At 46.1% G+C, this 18,116-nt stretch overlaps 1 protein-coding gene across 10 annotated transcripts in view; it reads right to left on the reverse strand.

Moving 5' to 3' along the window:
* Positions 1-129: 129 nt before the first annotated feature.
* eml6 (EMAP like 6) overlaps positions 130-18,116 on the reverse strand; it is a 29,463-nt gene continuing 11,476 nt past the window's right edge. For 4 of the 10 annotated variants that reach the window (XM_029850477.1, XM_029850484.1, XM_029850478.1 and 1 more), the window contains 38 exons: positions 17,558-17,693; positions 17,241-17,442; positions 16,945-17,082; positions 16,056-16,312; positions 15,676-15,885; positions 15,436-15,603; positions 15,255-15,361; positions 15,081-15,181; positions 13,860-14,046; positions 13,686-13,791; positions 13,241-13,334; positions 13,055-13,155; positions 12,744-12,946; positions 12,473-12,584; positions 12,275-12,402; positions 12,007-12,148; positions 11,750-11,902; positions 11,541-11,672; positions 11,122-11,210; positions 10,889-11,056; positions 10,602-10,803; positions 10,396-10,522; positions 10,249-10,327; positions 10,047-10,176; positions 9,872-9,970; positions 9,680-9,700; positions 6,454-6,627; positions 6,171-6,379; positions 5,722-5,879; positions 5,488-5,631; positions 5,259-5,373; positions 4,737-4,925; positions 4,474-4,646; positions 4,244-4,406; positions 4,061-4,164; positions 3,816-3,969; positions 3,640-3,740; positions 130-1,084 (listed from right to left, as the gene is read on the reverse strand). In XM_029850477.1, coding sequence (XP_029706337.1) covers positions 1,060-1,084; positions 3,640-3,740; positions 3,816-3,969; positions 4,061-4,164; positions 4,244-4,406; positions 4,474-4,646; positions 4,737-4,925; positions 5,259-5,373; positions 5,488-5,631; positions 5,722-5,879; positions 6,171-6,379; positions 6,454-6,627; positions 9,680-9,700; positions 9,872-9,970; positions 10,047-10,176; positions 10,249-10,327; positions 10,396-10,522; positions 10,602-10,803; positions 10,889-11,056; positions 11,122-11,210; positions 11,541-11,672; positions 11,750-11,902; positions 12,007-12,148; positions 12,275-12,402; positions 12,473-12,584; positions 12,744-12,946; positions 13,055-13,155; positions 13,241-13,334; positions 13,686-13,791; positions 13,860-14,046; positions 15,081-15,181; positions 15,255-15,361; positions 15,436-15,603; positions 15,676-15,885; positions 16,056-16,312; positions 16,945-17,082; positions 17,241-17,442; positions 17,558-17,693 — 5,301 coding nt within the window. In that variant the 3' untranslated portion in view covers positions 130-1,059. Of the gene's footprint in view, positions 1,085-3,639; positions 3,741-3,811; positions 3,970-4,060; positions 4,165-4,243; positions 4,407-4,473; positions 4,647-4,736; positions 4,926-5,258; positions 5,374-5,467; positions 5,632-5,721; positions 5,880-6,170; positions 6,380-6,453; positions 6,628-9,679; positions 9,701-9,871; positions 9,971-10,046; positions 10,177-10,248; positions 10,328-10,395; positions 10,523-10,601; positions 10,804-10,888; positions 11,057-11,121; positions 11,211-11,540; positions 11,673-11,749; positions 11,903-12,006; positions 12,149-12,274; positions 12,403-12,472; positions 12,585-12,743; positions 12,947-13,054; positions 13,156-13,240; positions 13,335-13,685; positions 13,792-13,859; positions 14,047-15,080; positions 15,182-15,254; positions 15,362-15,435; positions 15,604-15,675; positions 15,886-16,055; positions 16,313-16,944; positions 17,083-17,240; positions 17,443-17,557; positions 17,694-18,116 lie in introns of those variants that run through there. The other 6 variants (XM_029850481.1, XM_029850480.1, XM_029850479.1 and 3 more) reach the window with 6 other exon arrangements.

An 18,116-nucleotide genomic window follows, 5' to 3' on the forward strand; every position in this document is an offset into this window, starting at 1 on the left:
ACATAAATCGCTTTGGATCTTCAAAGAATCGGACTGCAACTGCATATTAATGTGAGCTATGGCTTAAAAAATAAATCAAATCCTGAAAGTCAATTGAAATTAATTGAAATAAAGTTATACAGGAAACAATTCTGATAAAAATTTAAACATCAGACTGAGACAAGTTTTATTGTTCATTTCAACATTTACACATGAAACAGACACTTTATAAATTCACAAGTAGCATTAGCAATGCCCCATAAAGTATTTCTAACATTTGATTTTTTTTTCATGTCACTGTTTTATATTTATACTTTTGATCTAAATTATTTCAACGTCAAAGTGTTTCTCTGCGGCTAAGAGTTTGTAACATTTGCTCCTTGAATCTATTTGAAAATATAGACTATAAATATCCTTTTTTCTTCCACAGGTTAACTGAACCTGAACATTAAAAAAAAAAGAATGTGAGCACAAACATTTGGAAGGAAACAAAACTGTAGCAACCACAAATGTGACGGGTTGAAAGGTTGCTTTAAAATATTTGAAAAATAAATAAATAATTAAATAAAGTCTACAAAAAAGAATTTTCTGATTAATCACTTTAGCATCACATTTCCAAGTTTTCTTTGTACAACACAAACACAACACAGCGCCACCTGGAGGATAAATGAGCTATGATATTGTTTTAAATGCTTCTGCTGCTGGAAAAGTTCCATAATCTCTACCTAAGTTTTTTCTATTTTGAGGTAGGGTTTTGGCTTTTTTAAATAACTTTTTTTTCCAATCTGGATTTTTACTCAGTGAAACACAGCTGTCATCATCACACACAAACTTCTGGTTTCACACTGAAAAAGCCCTAAATGATCAGATTTTATAGCACCTGACACAGAAATGTTTGGTCAGTTTGTGAAAAGGCACAAACAGCATCAACATCAGAGCTGCTACAGCCAAACTCAGAGACCAACGAGCAAATACCTGAAATATAAACCATTGTTTGGAAGAAGAGACGGACGGGTGAGTTGTGCAGCAGGAATAGGATGAGTTCCTCTCCTGAACCACTTCAGCAGCTTTCTGAAGATCTCACTGACACTTCCACACAAACAAACTGGAACGAAACAGGAGGGTGAGGATTTAACATCCAAATACAAAAGACCACACATTGGATTCAGGAACGTGTGACAATTTTATAGTTGATTCTGTGACGAAATCACGGCGTAAAACTTTTTTCTAGAGAAGCTTTCATACAGGAAAATGGAGCACAAAGCGCTGCACAGGTTAAAGGTTCAAGGACCACCTTGAACCTGAACCTTCACTCACACGCTCACACTTAATCATTCACACTCACGCAGTCACACAACCACTCACATTCATGCAATCTCACACTCATTCACACAGACGCAGACTCACTCACACACATGCACTCACTCAGACTCACTCACGCACTCACACATACTCACTCACACACAGACTCACTCACACCCACAGGCAAATGCTCTTAAAAGGCAGCACTGAGGAACCAGGTGAGGGAAGCCTTAAATGAAGAGCCGTCCACACCAGGAGGCCTCGTGGGCCAGGGTCAAGAGCGATACTATCACAGGGGAGCGCCCCTGCCATGACAGATAGAGAGGGCCCAGCCCAACTCAGACAGGGGAGCAGCCCTGGCTCAGCTCCCAGTGTGGAGTGCTGCCCGGGAGGAAAACTTTGGAGCTAAAAGATGAAACAAGTAAAACAGAATAGATAGAAGCAACGTTTCAAGATGCTAACAATTATAAAAGTAAAATAAATAGGCCTTTATTGTAATTGTGGGTAAAATGTGCAGGAAATTATCTGTGTGAAGCTGTTAAAATCAAGAATAAAATCAGATGGTTAATAATAAAGGTCTTGTTTAAAAGGGAGTGCACATAAACAAGAGCCACATTACTGGTCTGTGCTGGACTGGACTCGTTGGGTGGTGGTGGGACGATGGCCTTAGTCTGATCTTCGCTAATTCAGAAATCCAAGTCCACCACATGTCTTTTAGATCCCATCCCAACACACCTGTTGAAGGATGTTTTACCAATGATAGGCAGTTCTATCCTGGACCAGATCAATTGTTCTTTAGTGACAGGTTATGTACCCCGGTCCTACAAGTTGGCAGTGATTAAGCCGTTGCTTAAAAAACCATCACTGGATCCTGATGTGTTAGCAAATTATAGGCCGATATCCAACCTTTCTTTTATCTCTAAAATTCTTGAGACGGTGGTGGTGACTCAGTTACTTCACCTGCAGAGAAACAGCCTGTAGAGCTCACCACAGCACTTACTAAAGTCACTAATGATCTTATAGCTTCAGATCATGGACTGGTTTCTATGCTGGTTCTGCTGGACCTCAGTGTTGCTTTTGATACAGTTGATCACAGCATCCTGTTACAGAGACTGGAACATGTGATTGGCATTAAAGGGACAGCACTAGACTGGTTTAGATGATATTTATCAGATAGATACCAGTTTGCTCATGTCCATGGTGCTCTTCATACAGTAGGGTTAGCCATGGAGTTCCACAAGGTTCTGTACTTGGACCAATCCTTTTCACCTTGCACATGCTTCCCTTAGGGAACATTATTCGGCAGCATGGAATAAATATTTTTATTGTTATGCTGATGACACTCAGCTATATTTATCCATGAAACCAGAGGAAACAGAGCAGTTAGTGAAGCTTCAGACCTGTCTTAAAGACATAAAGACCTGGATGTCTTCAAATTTCCTCCTCCTTAACTCAGGAAAAACTGAGGTCATTGTGTTTGGTCCTGAACCTCTCAGGGATCGATTAGATCGCATGATCACTCTAGATGGTATCTCCCTAGCATCTAGTCTCTCTGTGAGGAATCTTGGAGTAACTTTTGATCACATAACTCCTGTAGTACAGGAGTTATGTGATCTCTTTTGTATAGGACCATCTGAGGATGTGATCTCTTTTGTACAGGACCTGTACTGGTGTCTCTTCATTGGCTGCCCACTGGGTCATGTTCTCCTCTCCTCCTCACCAAGTAGACTAGTGAAGTTATTTCTTGTGTAGTTTTTCTCCCCCCCCCCGTATTCATGTACAGGTATCACCACCTTCATAAGCTGTATACTGACCTACTGACCTCCAACCCCGCTGACCCACCCAACCCAACTCTACCAGCAGCTTATTTTAATTAATATAATGTATTTCTATGTTCTACCTATTGTATTCTCTCCTCTACCGTCCTCCCCCTTCTCCTCTCTCTCTACCCAGCCAGCCATCAGCAGGAGGGTCCCCCTATATGAGCCTGGTCCTGCTCAAGGTTTCTTCAAGCTTTTCCTTGCCACTGTTGCTTGTTGGGGGTCAGGCCCTGGGATTCTGTAAAGCGCCTAGAAACAATTCTGATTGTAACAGACTCTATATAAATAAAGACTGACTGACTGACACCGATTATTACTGGACATCACCAGTCCAACAACGACGGAGTCTGTTGGAAATGATGGGGGGTGAGAGAAGATTGTGCGATGTGGTTAGACAGACATGGATGGGTGAAGCTCTGTGCTGGAGAGTAAAGCAGTGGGCTGGTGCCTGAAGGGGGGTGAATGAAACTAAAAACACTGTTTTCTGAAAAACACGGGGACACGATATTACTGCCGAGGCATGTGAAAGCATCATCACCTGCAGTCGCTGCCGCCGGCGCTGATCACATACTTATCATCACAGGAGAAGCGAACGTTGGTGACGTGAGCAGAGTGACCAAAGTAACGCTTGTGTTTGGCCTGGTAAAAGATCACAAGTGCTGGTGATGCCTTCCAATGTCTCCGGGAAGATTGGCTCTTCAAAAACTCACGTACAAACTTCTCTGCGCAGGGAAAGTCGAAGAGTTTGATGAGGCCAAAGTCATCTCCGCTGACGAGGTTGAGGCCGGCGTGTGAAACACAAGCACAGTTCACGTCTGCTTTCTCCGCATTCCGAGGCCAAATGCCCAGAATCTCGTCACCAAGGATACTTGAAAACAGGAAGTTGATCTATTATGCTTGTCCAGGATCTCTGTCACATTCGTCAGTGCAGCATGTAGTAAAAGAGGGAAGCAGCTCACCTGGTCCAGGTAGCCCAGGTGATCTTCTCTATCACACTCTGCTCTGAGACCATCTTTCCTGAGGGAACTTCATACACCTGCCGACTGTAGCTGCTGCTGGACACCTGCAAAAGAAACACAAATGTGACTGGAGCCCTGAGAAAAGGTCAAGGGTCAGAAAGTCACCATGTCAAAGCTGAAGACCTGAATGTGTCGGCTGTCAGAGGAGAAGTCCATCTGGATGACGAAGCCCAAGATATCTTTACAGTAGCCAATCCGGTTGAGCGATGGTCCCAAAGAAAGGTCGTAGAAATCGACAGCGCTGTCCATCGAACCCACCGCCAGGAAGCGATTGTCCGGACTGAAGCTGGACCACAACCAGGCTTCAGTGCACATGCACCTGAAGCTTCAACAACAGGTAAAAGGTGACCTACCAGATATCCTGGATGGCAACACTGCGATCTCTCTTCTTGCCCCACACAGTCAGAGAGTTGACCAGCAGGATGATGAACTCCCCATTCTCCATCCCGATGGAAACGATCTCTCCGTTAGGACTGTAGGACGTGCACTTGGCAGGATGGCCCAAACTTACCTTGTTTAGAAGTTTCTGACACGAAGGAGCAAGAGAATGTGATTGTGACAATTGTGATGAGGACTCAGAAGAACAAAAATATCAGGCATATGCAGCTTCCCCCACCTTATCAGCCAGGTCCCAGATACGGATGGTGCCATCATCACTGGCAGAGATGAAGACATCTTTGAAAGGATGAGTAGCCAGACCCCAGATTCCTCCCTGAGTGTGACCATTGATCATGGTGTTGGAGGCTGCGTTCTTTTCCCCAACCTCTATGATCTCTCCATCTTTGGTTCCTACCAAGATTTTACCCTGAACATCAGAAAAGAAGAATCAGATCGTCAGATGAGGGATTTTCCTAGCAGCATTAATGACAAAACTAAAAACTAAACTAAAAATCACAGCAAACTGTAAACACTGGAACCTTCACTCATGACTGAGTTTCCATGACAGACAACTTGATAAACCAAAGTCAATAAAGAAGAAACTAAGCAACTGTGGAACTCTGGGAGGTTTTCAAAATCCTTTCTGCTTGGGATTGGAATGACCAACATGACATCATCACTCAAACAAGCCATGGTGTCATCAGAAGGCTAATATGACACCATCTTAGTGAGTGTTGACAGGTAGCAGATAGTCTGGTACCTTCCCTCTGCAGACAGAGCGGACGTTCTCCACAGGCTGACCCGTTTCCAGCTGGAATGCACGGCAGCGCTTCATCTCCTGATCCCACAGCTTGACGGCTCCACCCTCCTTGGTCCTTGGTGATTACAAAGACAAACACCACAATATCACCCCCACCCTGATGATTGTGGACTGATACTGATGACTGACCCTGATGACTGTAGACTGACCCTGACGACCGTGGACTGACCCTGATGACCGTGGACTGACCCTGATGACCGTGGATTGACCCTGATGACTGTAGACTGACCCTGACGGGCGTGGACTGACCCCGATGACCGTGGACTGACCCTCATGACTGTGGACTGACCCTGACTCCAGGTTTGCATCTGACCTGTCAACATATTATAGAACACATCACTTGTGTGTCAGATGTGTCTGATCTTCTGCCCCCTGATCCCGACAACCTGCTCAGGGTACTTACGGACGTTCCTTCCCACCGGTCACAATAAGGCCATCCCTCAGGGTGGTGTACATGGTGAAGACTGGACCACTGTGAGCTTTGGCCACCACTCGCACCAGGAAGTGTTCCCTCCAAACATACACATCTCCATTGACAGCGCCAGTGAAGGTCAGGTTATTCTGGAGGAGAAATGGGACTCACTGCTGAGTTTATGTCTGAGCAGCACTGAGGGTCGAACCCATGGCTGCTCTGTGACTAATCACAATGCAGAAATGCGTCTGAGGAAGTGGCGCCATCTCTGTTATTATTGAGGGAACAATCATTTATAGTCACATCTGAGGATAAGCTACAGTAACTCAGGTCACCTCTGCCCCAGGTTAATGTGTTTGGACTGCCTCAGTTAACTGGGACAGCACCCACACAGCCTTGCTCTCTCACTCATTCATTTAAAAAGCTTTTAGACATCTTACAGCACCAAACGCAACAGACAGCATGGTCTGCATCCGTCCATCCTCCAGTGAGCTGATCACTCCCTTCTTATACATGAGTGAACCTCCAACCAGAGTCCAGAACTTGATGTGTTTGATTCCTACTGAAACAAACTGGGTGTCAGAGTCTGGTCTGAACTCCACGACGAAGATCCGCTCGGAATGTCCAGCTTTACTGGTCACCCTGGTCCCTGCAGGAGGGGGCAGTTCCAGATTAACCCTAAAGACACATACTGTCTATGATGCCACACAGGAACCCGGGTACCTTCTTGCCACCTCCACACTGTGATGGTGTGATCAGGTTCCACTCCAACTGAGAGCAGAAGCTTTCCTGTGGCACTGAAGTTGACATAGCCAACCCCTTTAGCATGGGAGCAGCGAAGGATGGACAGAGTCTTCTTGGTCATGGCGTCCCACACATGGATAGATGGAGCCATTCCTGGGATAAGAGATCAGAACTGAACAGACCAGACAGGAACTACAGCAACAGAACCTCTATTCTTCAGTGGTCCACTTGTCCTGGACTGAAGCCATGTGACTCAACAATAGGCATAATCAATAAGCATTCTTCTGGCTGTTTACAAAGTACCGGTAGAAGAAAAATGTGTGGCAGAGCAGATTGTCCGTCAAATAAACAGCAGCTCCCCCTCTCTCCACACCATGCTATTTGGTTTCAGATTCAAGCATTCAACTGAAATTGCTACATGCTTCTACACTGAAGAAAATTTTAAAAAAATTCTTGATAATGGTGAAGTTGTAGGGGCGGTGTTCTTGGACCTTGGGAAAGCTTTCAAAACAGTAAATCGCTCTGTTCTTCTTAGACATCTCTCAAAATGTAACTTCTCTCACAACACTGTGAGCTGGACTGAACCATGTCGAATCATATTGATGGAACGCAATCTGTATCAGTTAAAAACTGCAGATCTGATTCTCTTAGGCTAACCTTCGGAGTCCCTCAGGGATCAATATTAAGCCCCCTTTTATTTAGCATTTATATCAATGATTCGCCCACTGTTTGTCCTGAAGCTGAATGCTTAATGTATGCAGATGACTTTTTTTTGTTGCTGTTCATGGTTGTTCCAAAGACACTGTTGCTGCTACACTCTCTAAAACAATGTCCTGTGTCACAACTTGGTTGCAGGAGTGCTGTCTACAGCTAAATGTTTCTAAAACTGTAGGCAGGTATTTCACTAAAACAAATGAAGTATCACCTGACCCCAAAATACATGTTAATGGAGAAAAGAAATTGTACAAATTACAAATTGTCAGCCAATATAAATATCTTGCGCAAGTAGATTCACAACTTTCCTTTAAAGTCCATATTGACAAATTATGCAAAACAAAATAAGTTAAATCTTGCAATTCGAACTGTAATGTCAACTGAAGCCGCAAAAATTAATTTGCATTCATTGATCCTTAGTCACTTCAATTATTGCCCTAACTAGTTGGTCCCATGGTCAGAGTGCAAAAAATCATTGGAAGTCTTGTAAAAACAAGCAATTAATGTTAAGGATAAAAATCCTCGGCACTCATTATCACTGTGCAATTTTAAAAAATACAGTCTTTTGAAATGGGACAGTCTTCGCACATTTGCAGATTTAAATTTGATTTATGAAGTACTGCATGATTTGGCTCCAGATCCTCTGGCAGAGTTCATCAACCAAAGAAACAGCTGGGAGCATGTCACTCGAGGCTCTGTCAGAGGTGATTGTTTAATTCCTCTGCGCAGGAGCACTTTCAGTAAGTCAGCTTGGTCAGTGGGGAGCACTAGGGAGTGGAACTCAGTAATTTGGAGGTTAAACTGCTCACAACATAAAAGGCCTTCACAAAAAAAAATTAAATGTGGCTTAGAACACCTACATCTGTCACAGCTGCGGGCAATCCCGCCTGCGAGTCAGTTCGCCCCGCGCACCTGTGACGAATCGGAACACTAATGAGCCCCCTTCTTAGTTCCTGGAGTTACGCTGCCTCCCTGCGAGATCGTCGTTTGTGGTTCTGATGACTTTCCAGCGTTTTCCTGTTAGCCTGCCTGCCCAGTTCCAACCTTGCCTGTTCCTGACCATTATATCCTGTCTGCTCCCCAGTAAATTCTGTCTGCCTTCTGCCTGGTCTCGACCCTGCCTGTCCCCGACTATTCTATTCCACCGGCTCCCCGGTGAATCCTGTCTGCTGTCTGTTCCTGACAATAAAGCTGTGTTCAGTCGAACTCTGGTGTCGTATTTGGGTTCTCGTCTGCTGCCTGACAACATCGGCCAACATTAAAAGACAAGCCCTTCATAATGTTTTGATATTGTGATTGAATGACATGTTGTGGTGTCTTATTCTCTCTTAATTGCATAGTAAGTGTTTAAATATGTATTTTGTACTATATTTTGTAGGTATTGTGCTCTGTACTCCATTAAAAGTTTGTTATTTATATGTTATTAGTTACATTAGCGTCTAACCATGTTTTTCTCTTGTATATGTATTTTATTGCTTTTTACACCATGTTTAGGGGACTACAGATGAAAACTAGCATGTAATCATGTGTTTTATGAAATTGTATCGTCCCCTCTCAAATAAACTTAGATCAAGATCAAGCATTTGGCTATGATGACCTGGATGACTGAAATCCTGCAGCTTAAAAAGTGAGAACTGTGTCTCCTGTGAGCATCCAGGCAAACGTTCACCTGTGAACTTTTAGGTTTCAAAAATATCCTGGACCAAAGGTACTAAGGCTGTCAGGGTAGGGAGAAGCGTCAAGGAGGAGGACATGAGGAGATGTAGGTCAGGAAGCACTGAGGTTCACACCAGATCCTGAGATACTGACGGATCAAAACTAAGTCAAATGAGTCAGAGTAATGTAGAACTGTAGAGAGCATAGGGCAGAGGGGGTGTAGAACATCTGGAACCATTCAGATAAACATGAAAGGACTCAACAGGACACATCCCATGGAGTTAGAATCAGATCAGAGGAACTCAGATCAGCCTGTGTCAAAGCGCACGGGGACACTTAGAAAGAGGTGTTACTATCGGTGCCCCCAGCCGGGATTGTTACTATGGTGACGAGCACAAAGGCCTCCAGTGGCGCTCCATCCACCACCTTCACCTGAACCTGAGCCTCAATCATCTCTGAGAGCTCCAGTAGAACCAGCAAAGAAGAATTTGGATCTGATAAGAAGACATTCGCACCAGGACAAGAAAGCCTGCATTTATGTTCCATTGTTCTAAGTTCTTGAGGAAGAACTGCCCTCGAATGAAGACGTTTAAAAATGAAAAACACAAAACAAGAAGAGAGCTGGAGAAAGCACACCTGGACAGTAATTTTTACACACATGTTACATGTGGGCACAACGCAGTCCCCCCACAGCAGCAGCATTAGCATTAACAATAGCACCAGGCTAGCCACTGAGCTACATCTGACAATAACAAGATGATAGACACTAAGATGAGCAGCCAGACTGTGGTGTGTAACACAATCAGAGCAGCAACATGAAGAAGGGGGGTCTTACCTGGCAGGTCAGTGATGTCACCTGGTGATGAGGTGAGCAGTGACAATGAGGAAGCAGCAGAATAGAAAAGAAATGCAATGGACAAAAAGCAAGCAATCATGCACATCAGGACTCCATTATGTTCAGTTAGCATCAGGCTATCTCCTGTCAGTTATTCTGTGTGTCGCTGTGTATCAGTTTTCTCTCACTCACCAATCTGTCCCGTTGCGATGATGTTTTGGTATTTTGGGTGCTGATTGACGGTCAAACAGAGAATATCATCAGTGTGCTCCAGGTAGAAGCTCTGAGTTCCTGTCGGGAAGCAGGAAGTGTTCAAATCACTACAGTAATGTTAGGCTCCAGACCTGGATGGTAGCACTCATCTTACCGGCAGACAGACTCTGGAGGACCACAGTGGCGGCAGTGTGGAAGATGATGTCAGCGCCATCGTTGAGATAATGCAGGTTGTTCCGACAGTCGAAACCTCTGTAGCCAAAGACGTGATCCAGCAGCAGCTCCTGAAAAGCCATCAGAACAGTGAGAGCATCGGGACAAAGTCCATAATGGCTGGACTCTACAAGCATACTAACCTCCACTACCTTCTTCTTCTTTGTCACATTGTTCTTCAGCACCTTGTCTGGCAGTGGAGCAGCTCGGCTAACTGGAGGTCTGAACCAGAAATGGGTTCAGGCTCATGTCGGAATGCTGAGGTTCTGATGGTTCTGTGTCTGATGTACCTCTCCTCCACTGTGAGCTCTCTATGCTGCAAATGAGGTCTGTTTCCTGACATGTTCCTGATGCTGGCAGAGTAGAGCTTGGTAACATAGTCCACCACCTTCTCACGGGCCACATCACTGTCGTACCCTGAAAACATGGGCCATGCCATGAGCTCCTCGGCTGCCGTACGACAACCTCCAGGGAGCGGCGTATTAGAACACATTACCTCCATCCTCCTCTGTGTCTTCGTCCGACTCCTCGCTATCCACACCTTTGCTCTCTTTGTGACCTGAAGAATCTCTTGCCCAGATCATCAGAGCTGTGTCAGCCCCACCCACCGACAACAACAAGGAGTCATCATTGGACCAGCGCACATTTGTCACGTTGGTGCTGTGGGCTAAGTATTTCTTAAACTTGGCAAACTGGCCCTGTGGTCAACAAAAACATTTCCAAATGGATGCAGGATGGCGATAAAACTAACACCAATGTCACAGTGACAGGATGGCACCTCACCCTGGAGGGGAAGCTGAATAGCTTCAGAAAGCCAAAGTCGTCTCCGGTAGCAAGAAACTTTCGATCTTTGGTGAGCGAGGCGGTGTTTACCAGACCGAGTGTTGGCCAAATTCCCTCACAGGTTGGTCCCAGAACACAGGTCCAACTGGCCCAGTCCAGCTTCTCGAACTGGAAAGAGAATCAAACTGTGTATGTGTGCAGATGTGCAAATAGGAAGAGGCACGCAAGCTAACCTCCAGAACGCTGATGTTCTGCCTTCGTCCTCGCGGAGCCTCGAAGAACAACTGTTCTTTAGCGCCAGTGTTCACCTGCAGCAGCTTACCTGAAATACAAAAGTGTCAGAGCTGCAACTCACACATGACAAATCTCACCATCCTGATATTAACACCACATTGATCTATCCTATCTAACATGACTGCAGCTCACCACAGCTCATGTAAGCTAATGAGGTTGGAAGCCCCACACTGCATGTAAGAATGGAAAAGCTAGCAAAAACAATCTTTTTGTAGCTAACAGCCATGTTATCACTTTAACAAACCTGGCAAGCCTGACAGAAAAGCAGCTGTAATGCCAAAATGGCCGTCCCCTTGCTCATCTGAATAGGGACCCTGAGTGTCACGTCACACTATTATCAGAGTGAGTGTGTGATCACCTCTTGAGTCCCAGTCAATGTGTGTGATGTAGCTGCTGGCTCCTTTACAGATGCCCACTCTCTTACTGGCCAGGACGTTGTAGATGTCCACAAAAGAATCATGGGACGCAACAGCCAGGTACTTCCCCGTGTCTGAATCACACCGATGTCATTCAGCACCAAATATCCAATCACTTTTCTCTTTACACTTGTGTGCCGCCTTCAGGTACCTTGGGAAAACCGAATATCTGAGATGAGCTCCTTGCGGTGATGGAAGGTCACCATGTCCTCCAGCGTGTCAGCGTTCACCACTAGGAAGCTGCCGTCATTCAGTCCCACTGCCAGAGCTTTCCCATCAGGAGAAAAGGTGCAGCACCGCCCACCTGACAGGTGATGCAGTCACATCACACACACACACACACACACACACACACACACACACAGAGGTGAGTGGTGGCTCACACACATACTGACTCCTCCCCCTCACCTTTCTTGAGCTTGCGGACAGCAACCATGCGATGATTTGCTGACAGCTCCCAAATCCGCAGAGTTTTGTCATCACTGACGGTGGCGCAGACAGGAAGTAGAGGATGCGCTGCCAGACCCCAAACTTCCCCCTCCATGTGTCCCTGAATGCAACATTTTATACCGTTGTCATTCCTATGATGCATTCACTAAGCGTGGTAAACACTGGCATCGGGGACAATGGTTGGTTTTTGGGACATTTTGGATTATCGATGGTGTTGGTGTCAGACCTGAACCAGCACCGTCATCAAGCCGCTCTTGTCAATCTCCAGGATCTCTCCATTTTTGGTTCCCAGCAGGATATGACCATGGCCCAGCGTGATGGCTCTGATGGACGGGTTATCCTCCAGAAGCAGACCTGAAGAAAACAAAGCCCTGGTCATGATCACATTGTGTGTTTCTGATGTCATAGGTGGGAGACGGAGAACCTTTGGATGATGGAGACAACGCAGCTCTCTTGATGGCGTACGTCTTCAAGCACCTGTCAAACATGTCATCCCACAGCTCCACCACGCCGTCCTTCCCCCCAGTTACAAAACCCTTCATAGGAGACACAAATCTTACATTATGGAGAGACCTCACCTTTTTCTCAGTTCTCATTCTCCTCTAACACCTCTGATACAGTTGAGGTTCTGTTTGCTCTAGAAATTTCAACTCAGGTGAAACTGTCGGTACAGTTGCTGGATGGGATGGCGTCACCTTGTCCAGGGAGCACATGGAAAACACGGGACCATCGTGGGCCTTGATGGTCTTGATAAGAGTTGTGTCCCTCCAGATGTAGATATCTCCATTGGTGGCTCCAGAAAAGACCAAGTCCTCTGAGCGACCAAAACATGTCGACATCATGGTCTCCAGCTTTCCCAGGTTCCCAAAGATCCCTCGCTTAAAGGTGAGACCGCCCCCTACAGTAGACAAAAAGGCCATCATCCATACTGAAGGAGAGCATCCTGAACTTGGAGCTCAGGCTCAGGGCTAAAGCTCAAATCAGACAGGAGGAAAAGTTGATAAACCTGAATGTTGCCAGAACTTGATGTGCTTCATGCCAACAGTGACCAATTTGTCTGTTCTGAATGGGTTACTCTTCACTACAAAGATCTTCTCCTTGTGACCTCTGAAGAACAGTTGAAAGAATAAAGTTATGAGGCTGCTAATGTAATGATTCTACACAGATGAAAATGGGTTCTGAACATGTTTACCTGGCCTTCGCCAGTCTCTCCCCTTTCTTCCAGTCCCAGATAACAATGGAGTGAAATTCATCGATTCCCACAGAAACCAAACTCTTTCCATCAGCTGAGACACAAGAAACAGACATAATCTGAGAGAGTGGACAGAGGGAGACAAAGACAGACACGAAGAGAAAAAAGAAAAGAGAGCCAGAGGAAGCTGTAGCTAATGTTTGTAGGTGAGACACAGTAGAGGTTATCCCAGGTAAACAATTATCACCAACCTTACTTGCTCTGTGCTAACAGCCTAACAGGCTACAGTGTGACACTCACATGCTGCATCGATCTGTGTCGTGCATTGTGAGTCTCAAAGACTGTCTTTGGTCCCTGCTGCCATACTGACCCCGTGTCTGAACCCAAAGCTGACGCCTCCAACAGCGAGGGGACATGGCTTTACAGACAGACTGCAGGGACACACCTGTGAACTCCAGCGAAGATACGCCCTGACTGTGGTGTCCTTTCAACAATGACAGACACTTCAGAGTCTGGATGTCCCACACGTGAATAGCTGCGTCTCTGCCCACCTAATCACACAACACCCAATCAGAAACACTCCCAAAGGAAAAGCCCTTCTTCTGACTACGCAGACTACCTGTGCTGAGGCCACAAAGTCTTTGAGTGGATGGACAGTGAGACTGAGGATGTCGTCATCGTGACCAAGGTAGAACCTCTGACTGTGCTGCAAGCGATTATAGATGATGGCAACAGCAGCCACATGATACACAACCTCTCCCGTCTGGGTGTAGAACAGGTTGTTACGGCAGTCAAAGCCCCGATACCTGAGGATGCAGCAGACAAGGACCAATAAACAGAGACAAACATGAGAGGCAGTGACATGAATCTCTAATCTCATCTAATCTCTGTGAGAAATCTTAAAAGTAAAGTTTGACCAAAATCTGTTCTTCAATTTACACATTAAAACAGTCTCTAGAATTGTTTCACTTGAGAAACATTGCAAAGATCAGGAAATTATTGACACAGCATGATGCTGTAAAGTTTGTCAATGTATTTTTACTTTCAGGTTGGAATAATGTAATTAATTATGATCAGGATGTCCAAACAACTCTTAGAGAAGCCTCCAGCTGATCCAAAATGCTGCAGCCAGAGTTCTGACAGGTATTGACAAAAGAGATCACATAACTCCTGTACTGGCATCTCTTCATTTTTAAAAATCTTCTTCTGACCTACAAGGTCCTCAGAGGCCTAGCTCCATCCTACCTGGAGGAGCTAGTGACACCTTATCATCCCAATAGACCACTTTGTTCTCAGAATGCTGGTTTACTTGTGATCCACAGAGTCTCTAAAGGTAGAATGGCGGGCTGAGCATTTAGCTACCAGCTGGGTCATTCCTTTCCTCTCCTCTTCTAACAACTCTTTGAGAAGCCTCCAGCTCTTATACCAGCAGTTTGTTATAATTAAAGTACTTGCATGATCTCTGGCTATTCTCTCCTCTCCCTGTCCTCCTCCCTTCTTCTCCCTCCCTTCTCCCTCCCTACCAAGCCAGCCATCAGCAGGTCCCCCTACAGCCTGGTCCTGCTCAAGGTTTCTTCCTGTTAAAGGGGAGTTTTTCCTTGCCACTGTTGCTTGTTGGGGGTCAGACTCTGGGATTCTGTGAAGCCCCTAGAAACAATTTTGATTGTAAGTGATGCTATATAAATTATGATTGATTGATTGATGGAAGGTCAAAGGTCAGGGGGGTCTTTGGGGTCAGGGTAAACTGAGGTTGGACTAAAGGCAAAGTGTCATCAAATGAGAATGCAGGTTTTTTAGACTCCGCCTCCTTCAAAGTAGTGATGGAGGTGAGTGTTTGTACCCGTGAACAAACTGCAGACGAAGCCCCTCCTCTGGAGCCTTCTGTCTCTTCAGGGAACCAATCAGCTTCTTCCTGAGCTGAAGCAGGTCCTCCTTATACACCTGAGAGCAAAGAGTGTGTCAGCCACAAACACACACACACACGCACGAATAGGAATGGTGGGTTTTCTTTCACCTGCCGGTTGTAGCTGGTCTGCGCTTCCTGTTCGATGTCTGAATCCAGCTCTGGGACGTCGGACACGTCTGAATCCGACTCGCCGCTGTTGGAGTCGGCGTAACCCTCTGAAAAAACCAGCAGAAGCCTGAACCTACCTGCTCCACCACCAGACACAAACTGGGAGAAAAGAAGATGTTACCTTGTAGGAGGGGCTCCAGGACCCCATTCATGACACCCTCTGGCAAGAACCTCCACTGGAAAACAGCATGATCGGCACCTCCAGTGCTGACGACCCACTGCAGGTCGTTGGACCAGCGCACATTAGTCACGTGAGCAGAGTGACCAATGTACTTCTTGAATTTGGCTCCTGTTAATGCAACCAAACACAGACAGTCATAAAAGGTTCTTCCAGGCTGAATTTATTTTAAATGAGTCCAACCTTTCTTAAAGCAGGGGAACCTGAAGAGCCTGACCAGGCCCAGTTCGTCTCCTGCCACCAGCACAGCGTTGCTGTAGTTGGCATCCACAGAGTTCACGTCTGTCAAGTTGGAGTATTTGGGCCAGATACCGTTGACCTCGGCTCCAACCACACCTGTCCATGTCATCCAGTGGATCCCTTTAGCCTCCTCTTTAGGAACCAATTTTCCTGCTGTAGGGCCCAAAAAAGAACAATGGTCAGAGGTGAAGCCTCAAAGGAGAGACTAGGTGATACAGGTGAGAAATAGACAGATGGACGCACGGACAGACAGTTATCTGAGAACTGTGTCATCCTGCTAACTTAGCCATAAATTGGTGACGTTTTGACCCTGGCCTCAGTACCTGGTGTTCTGTAGAAGAGGCGTTCTCCAGCACCATCATTGGTCTGCAGGAAGCGGCTGTCCACTGACCAGTCCAGGTGAGTGATGAAGGACGTGGAGCGACTACACTCGCCCACCTTCTTATACCGCTGGGCAACAGCGTAAAGATCCACAAAGCCATCGTTGGATCCCACAGCCAGGAAGGAGCCATCGGGAGAGAACTTCAACTCATGGATCACCTCCTTCCTGTCTTTGATGTGCACCACCTCGGTCATGTCTCTAAAGACATAGGGTAGAAGACATCTGTCCTGACTCAACTCTCAGAAAATCTTGACAACACCTTAAATCCCTCCAGAACCCTCATCCGGTGACTGTTTGGCAGCTCCTTTAGAACTCAGCTGTACTCGATTACTTGACTCTTGGTTGTTCAAGACAGCATCAAACGGGTTACTGCATCTGTGTCTAGGTGTGATAAGCTCTTTGTGTTCCTCAACAGAAAACCAGCACATCTCTGAGGTAACACCACAGCACACCATAGGCCTCCACCATCAGACATCTCCTCCACTGTTCAACAACAATGTTGCCTGAGGTGAACTTTAACCAGATAACATTTTTTACCTGTTTCTCAGCTTCTCATGTCCGTGTGCATGCATGTGTGCACAGGAGCATGCACCAAAGTATGAAGATGACATAATACCAGGGAGCCTCTTGTTCACTCTCTGACATTGTTATGTCTGAACACCCAGAAATAATTATGGGTAAGGTAGTCCTCCATGACAGACCTCCAAGGTTTAAGACGAAGTTGGTCAGGTTGGAACGGCACAACGTAAGCAACAGTAATATTCAATGTAAACTGTTCTAAAGACATTTTCACCAATTCACAACCAGCACAAACAACAGCCTGAGGTCACCTGACACGCAGCACGGTGAAGGATCCATCCTTCATACCCAGAGCCAGCTGAGACCCATCGTTGTTGAAGGAAACACTCCGAACCGATTCCTCCATGTTACAGCGAGCCAGCAGAGTGTGATCAGCAAGACTCCACAGCCTGACAAACACACACAGACACGCACGCACGCATTCACACACACACACACACACACACACACACACACACACACACACACACAAACAGGTGTGGAGATAAATGAGATGAAGATAAATGAGTACATAAACACCTGAGGAACAGCAGGGGGTTCTACCTACCGGACGGACCGATCATCACTTCCTGTCACAGCCACCGGCTGTTTGGGGTGCAGGTCAAGAGCCCACAGCTCCCCCTCACTGTGACCTTGCATCAGTAACACTGGTTTGTCTCGATCCCTCACCATGATCTCAAAGATTTCACTGTCCTGTGTTCCTGCCAAGATCCGGTCAGCCTTCCAGCAGACACTGCGGATGGACAGACCTGAAACAAGAACACAACGTGTGTACGTTAGGGCGGCAGTAGACGAACATCTAAACCAGCATCAAAGAATCACTGAAGCAGGAGAATGTCCACTAGTGTCCATTCCCAGTCAGACCTTTGTATCCGTGCTCTACCTCCCTCAGGTCAATCTTGGTGATGGGTTTGAAGTCCACGTCCCAAAGTCGGATGCAGCCGTCTCGTCCTCCTGTGGCAAATCCTTCTTCACAGGCATGCATGCTGAAGATCCCAGCCTGGAGCAAACAAGACAATTGTTGACATTGATGTCACAGTGAAGACAGAGACACTTACAATACAAATGCAACCATAAGGTCAACACAATTACACCATTACACCATCGGCGAGACACTGAGGAGAAGACAGGGAGCAAAGTTGGAGGTGGCATAGATAAAGATGCCGAGGTTCTCTTTGAATCAGGAACGAGAGGATCAGAAATGGCAACATCAGAGAAGTGGCATGTTAGAAGTTCTTGACATAAAGCCCGAAAGGCCATACAGATGTTTTGGACATTTCCTGAACGGGGACATTCAAGGTGTTGGTCTAAGTTTGCTGAGGATGTAGCTGCCAGGCAGGAGGTCCACAGCAAGACGTGAGATGGCTATATAGACGTAGTTAGAGAGGACATGAAGGAGTACAGAGGTGACAGAAGAGACTGA

The sequence above is a fragment of the Takifugu rubripes genome, chromosome 17, assembly GCF_901000725.2.
Source record: "Takifugu rubripes chromosome 17, fTakRub1.2, whole genome shotgun sequence".
Classification (NCBI taxonomy): domain Eukaryota; kingdom Metazoa; phylum Chordata; class Actinopteri; order Tetraodontiformes; family Tetraodontidae; genus Takifugu; species Takifugu rubripes.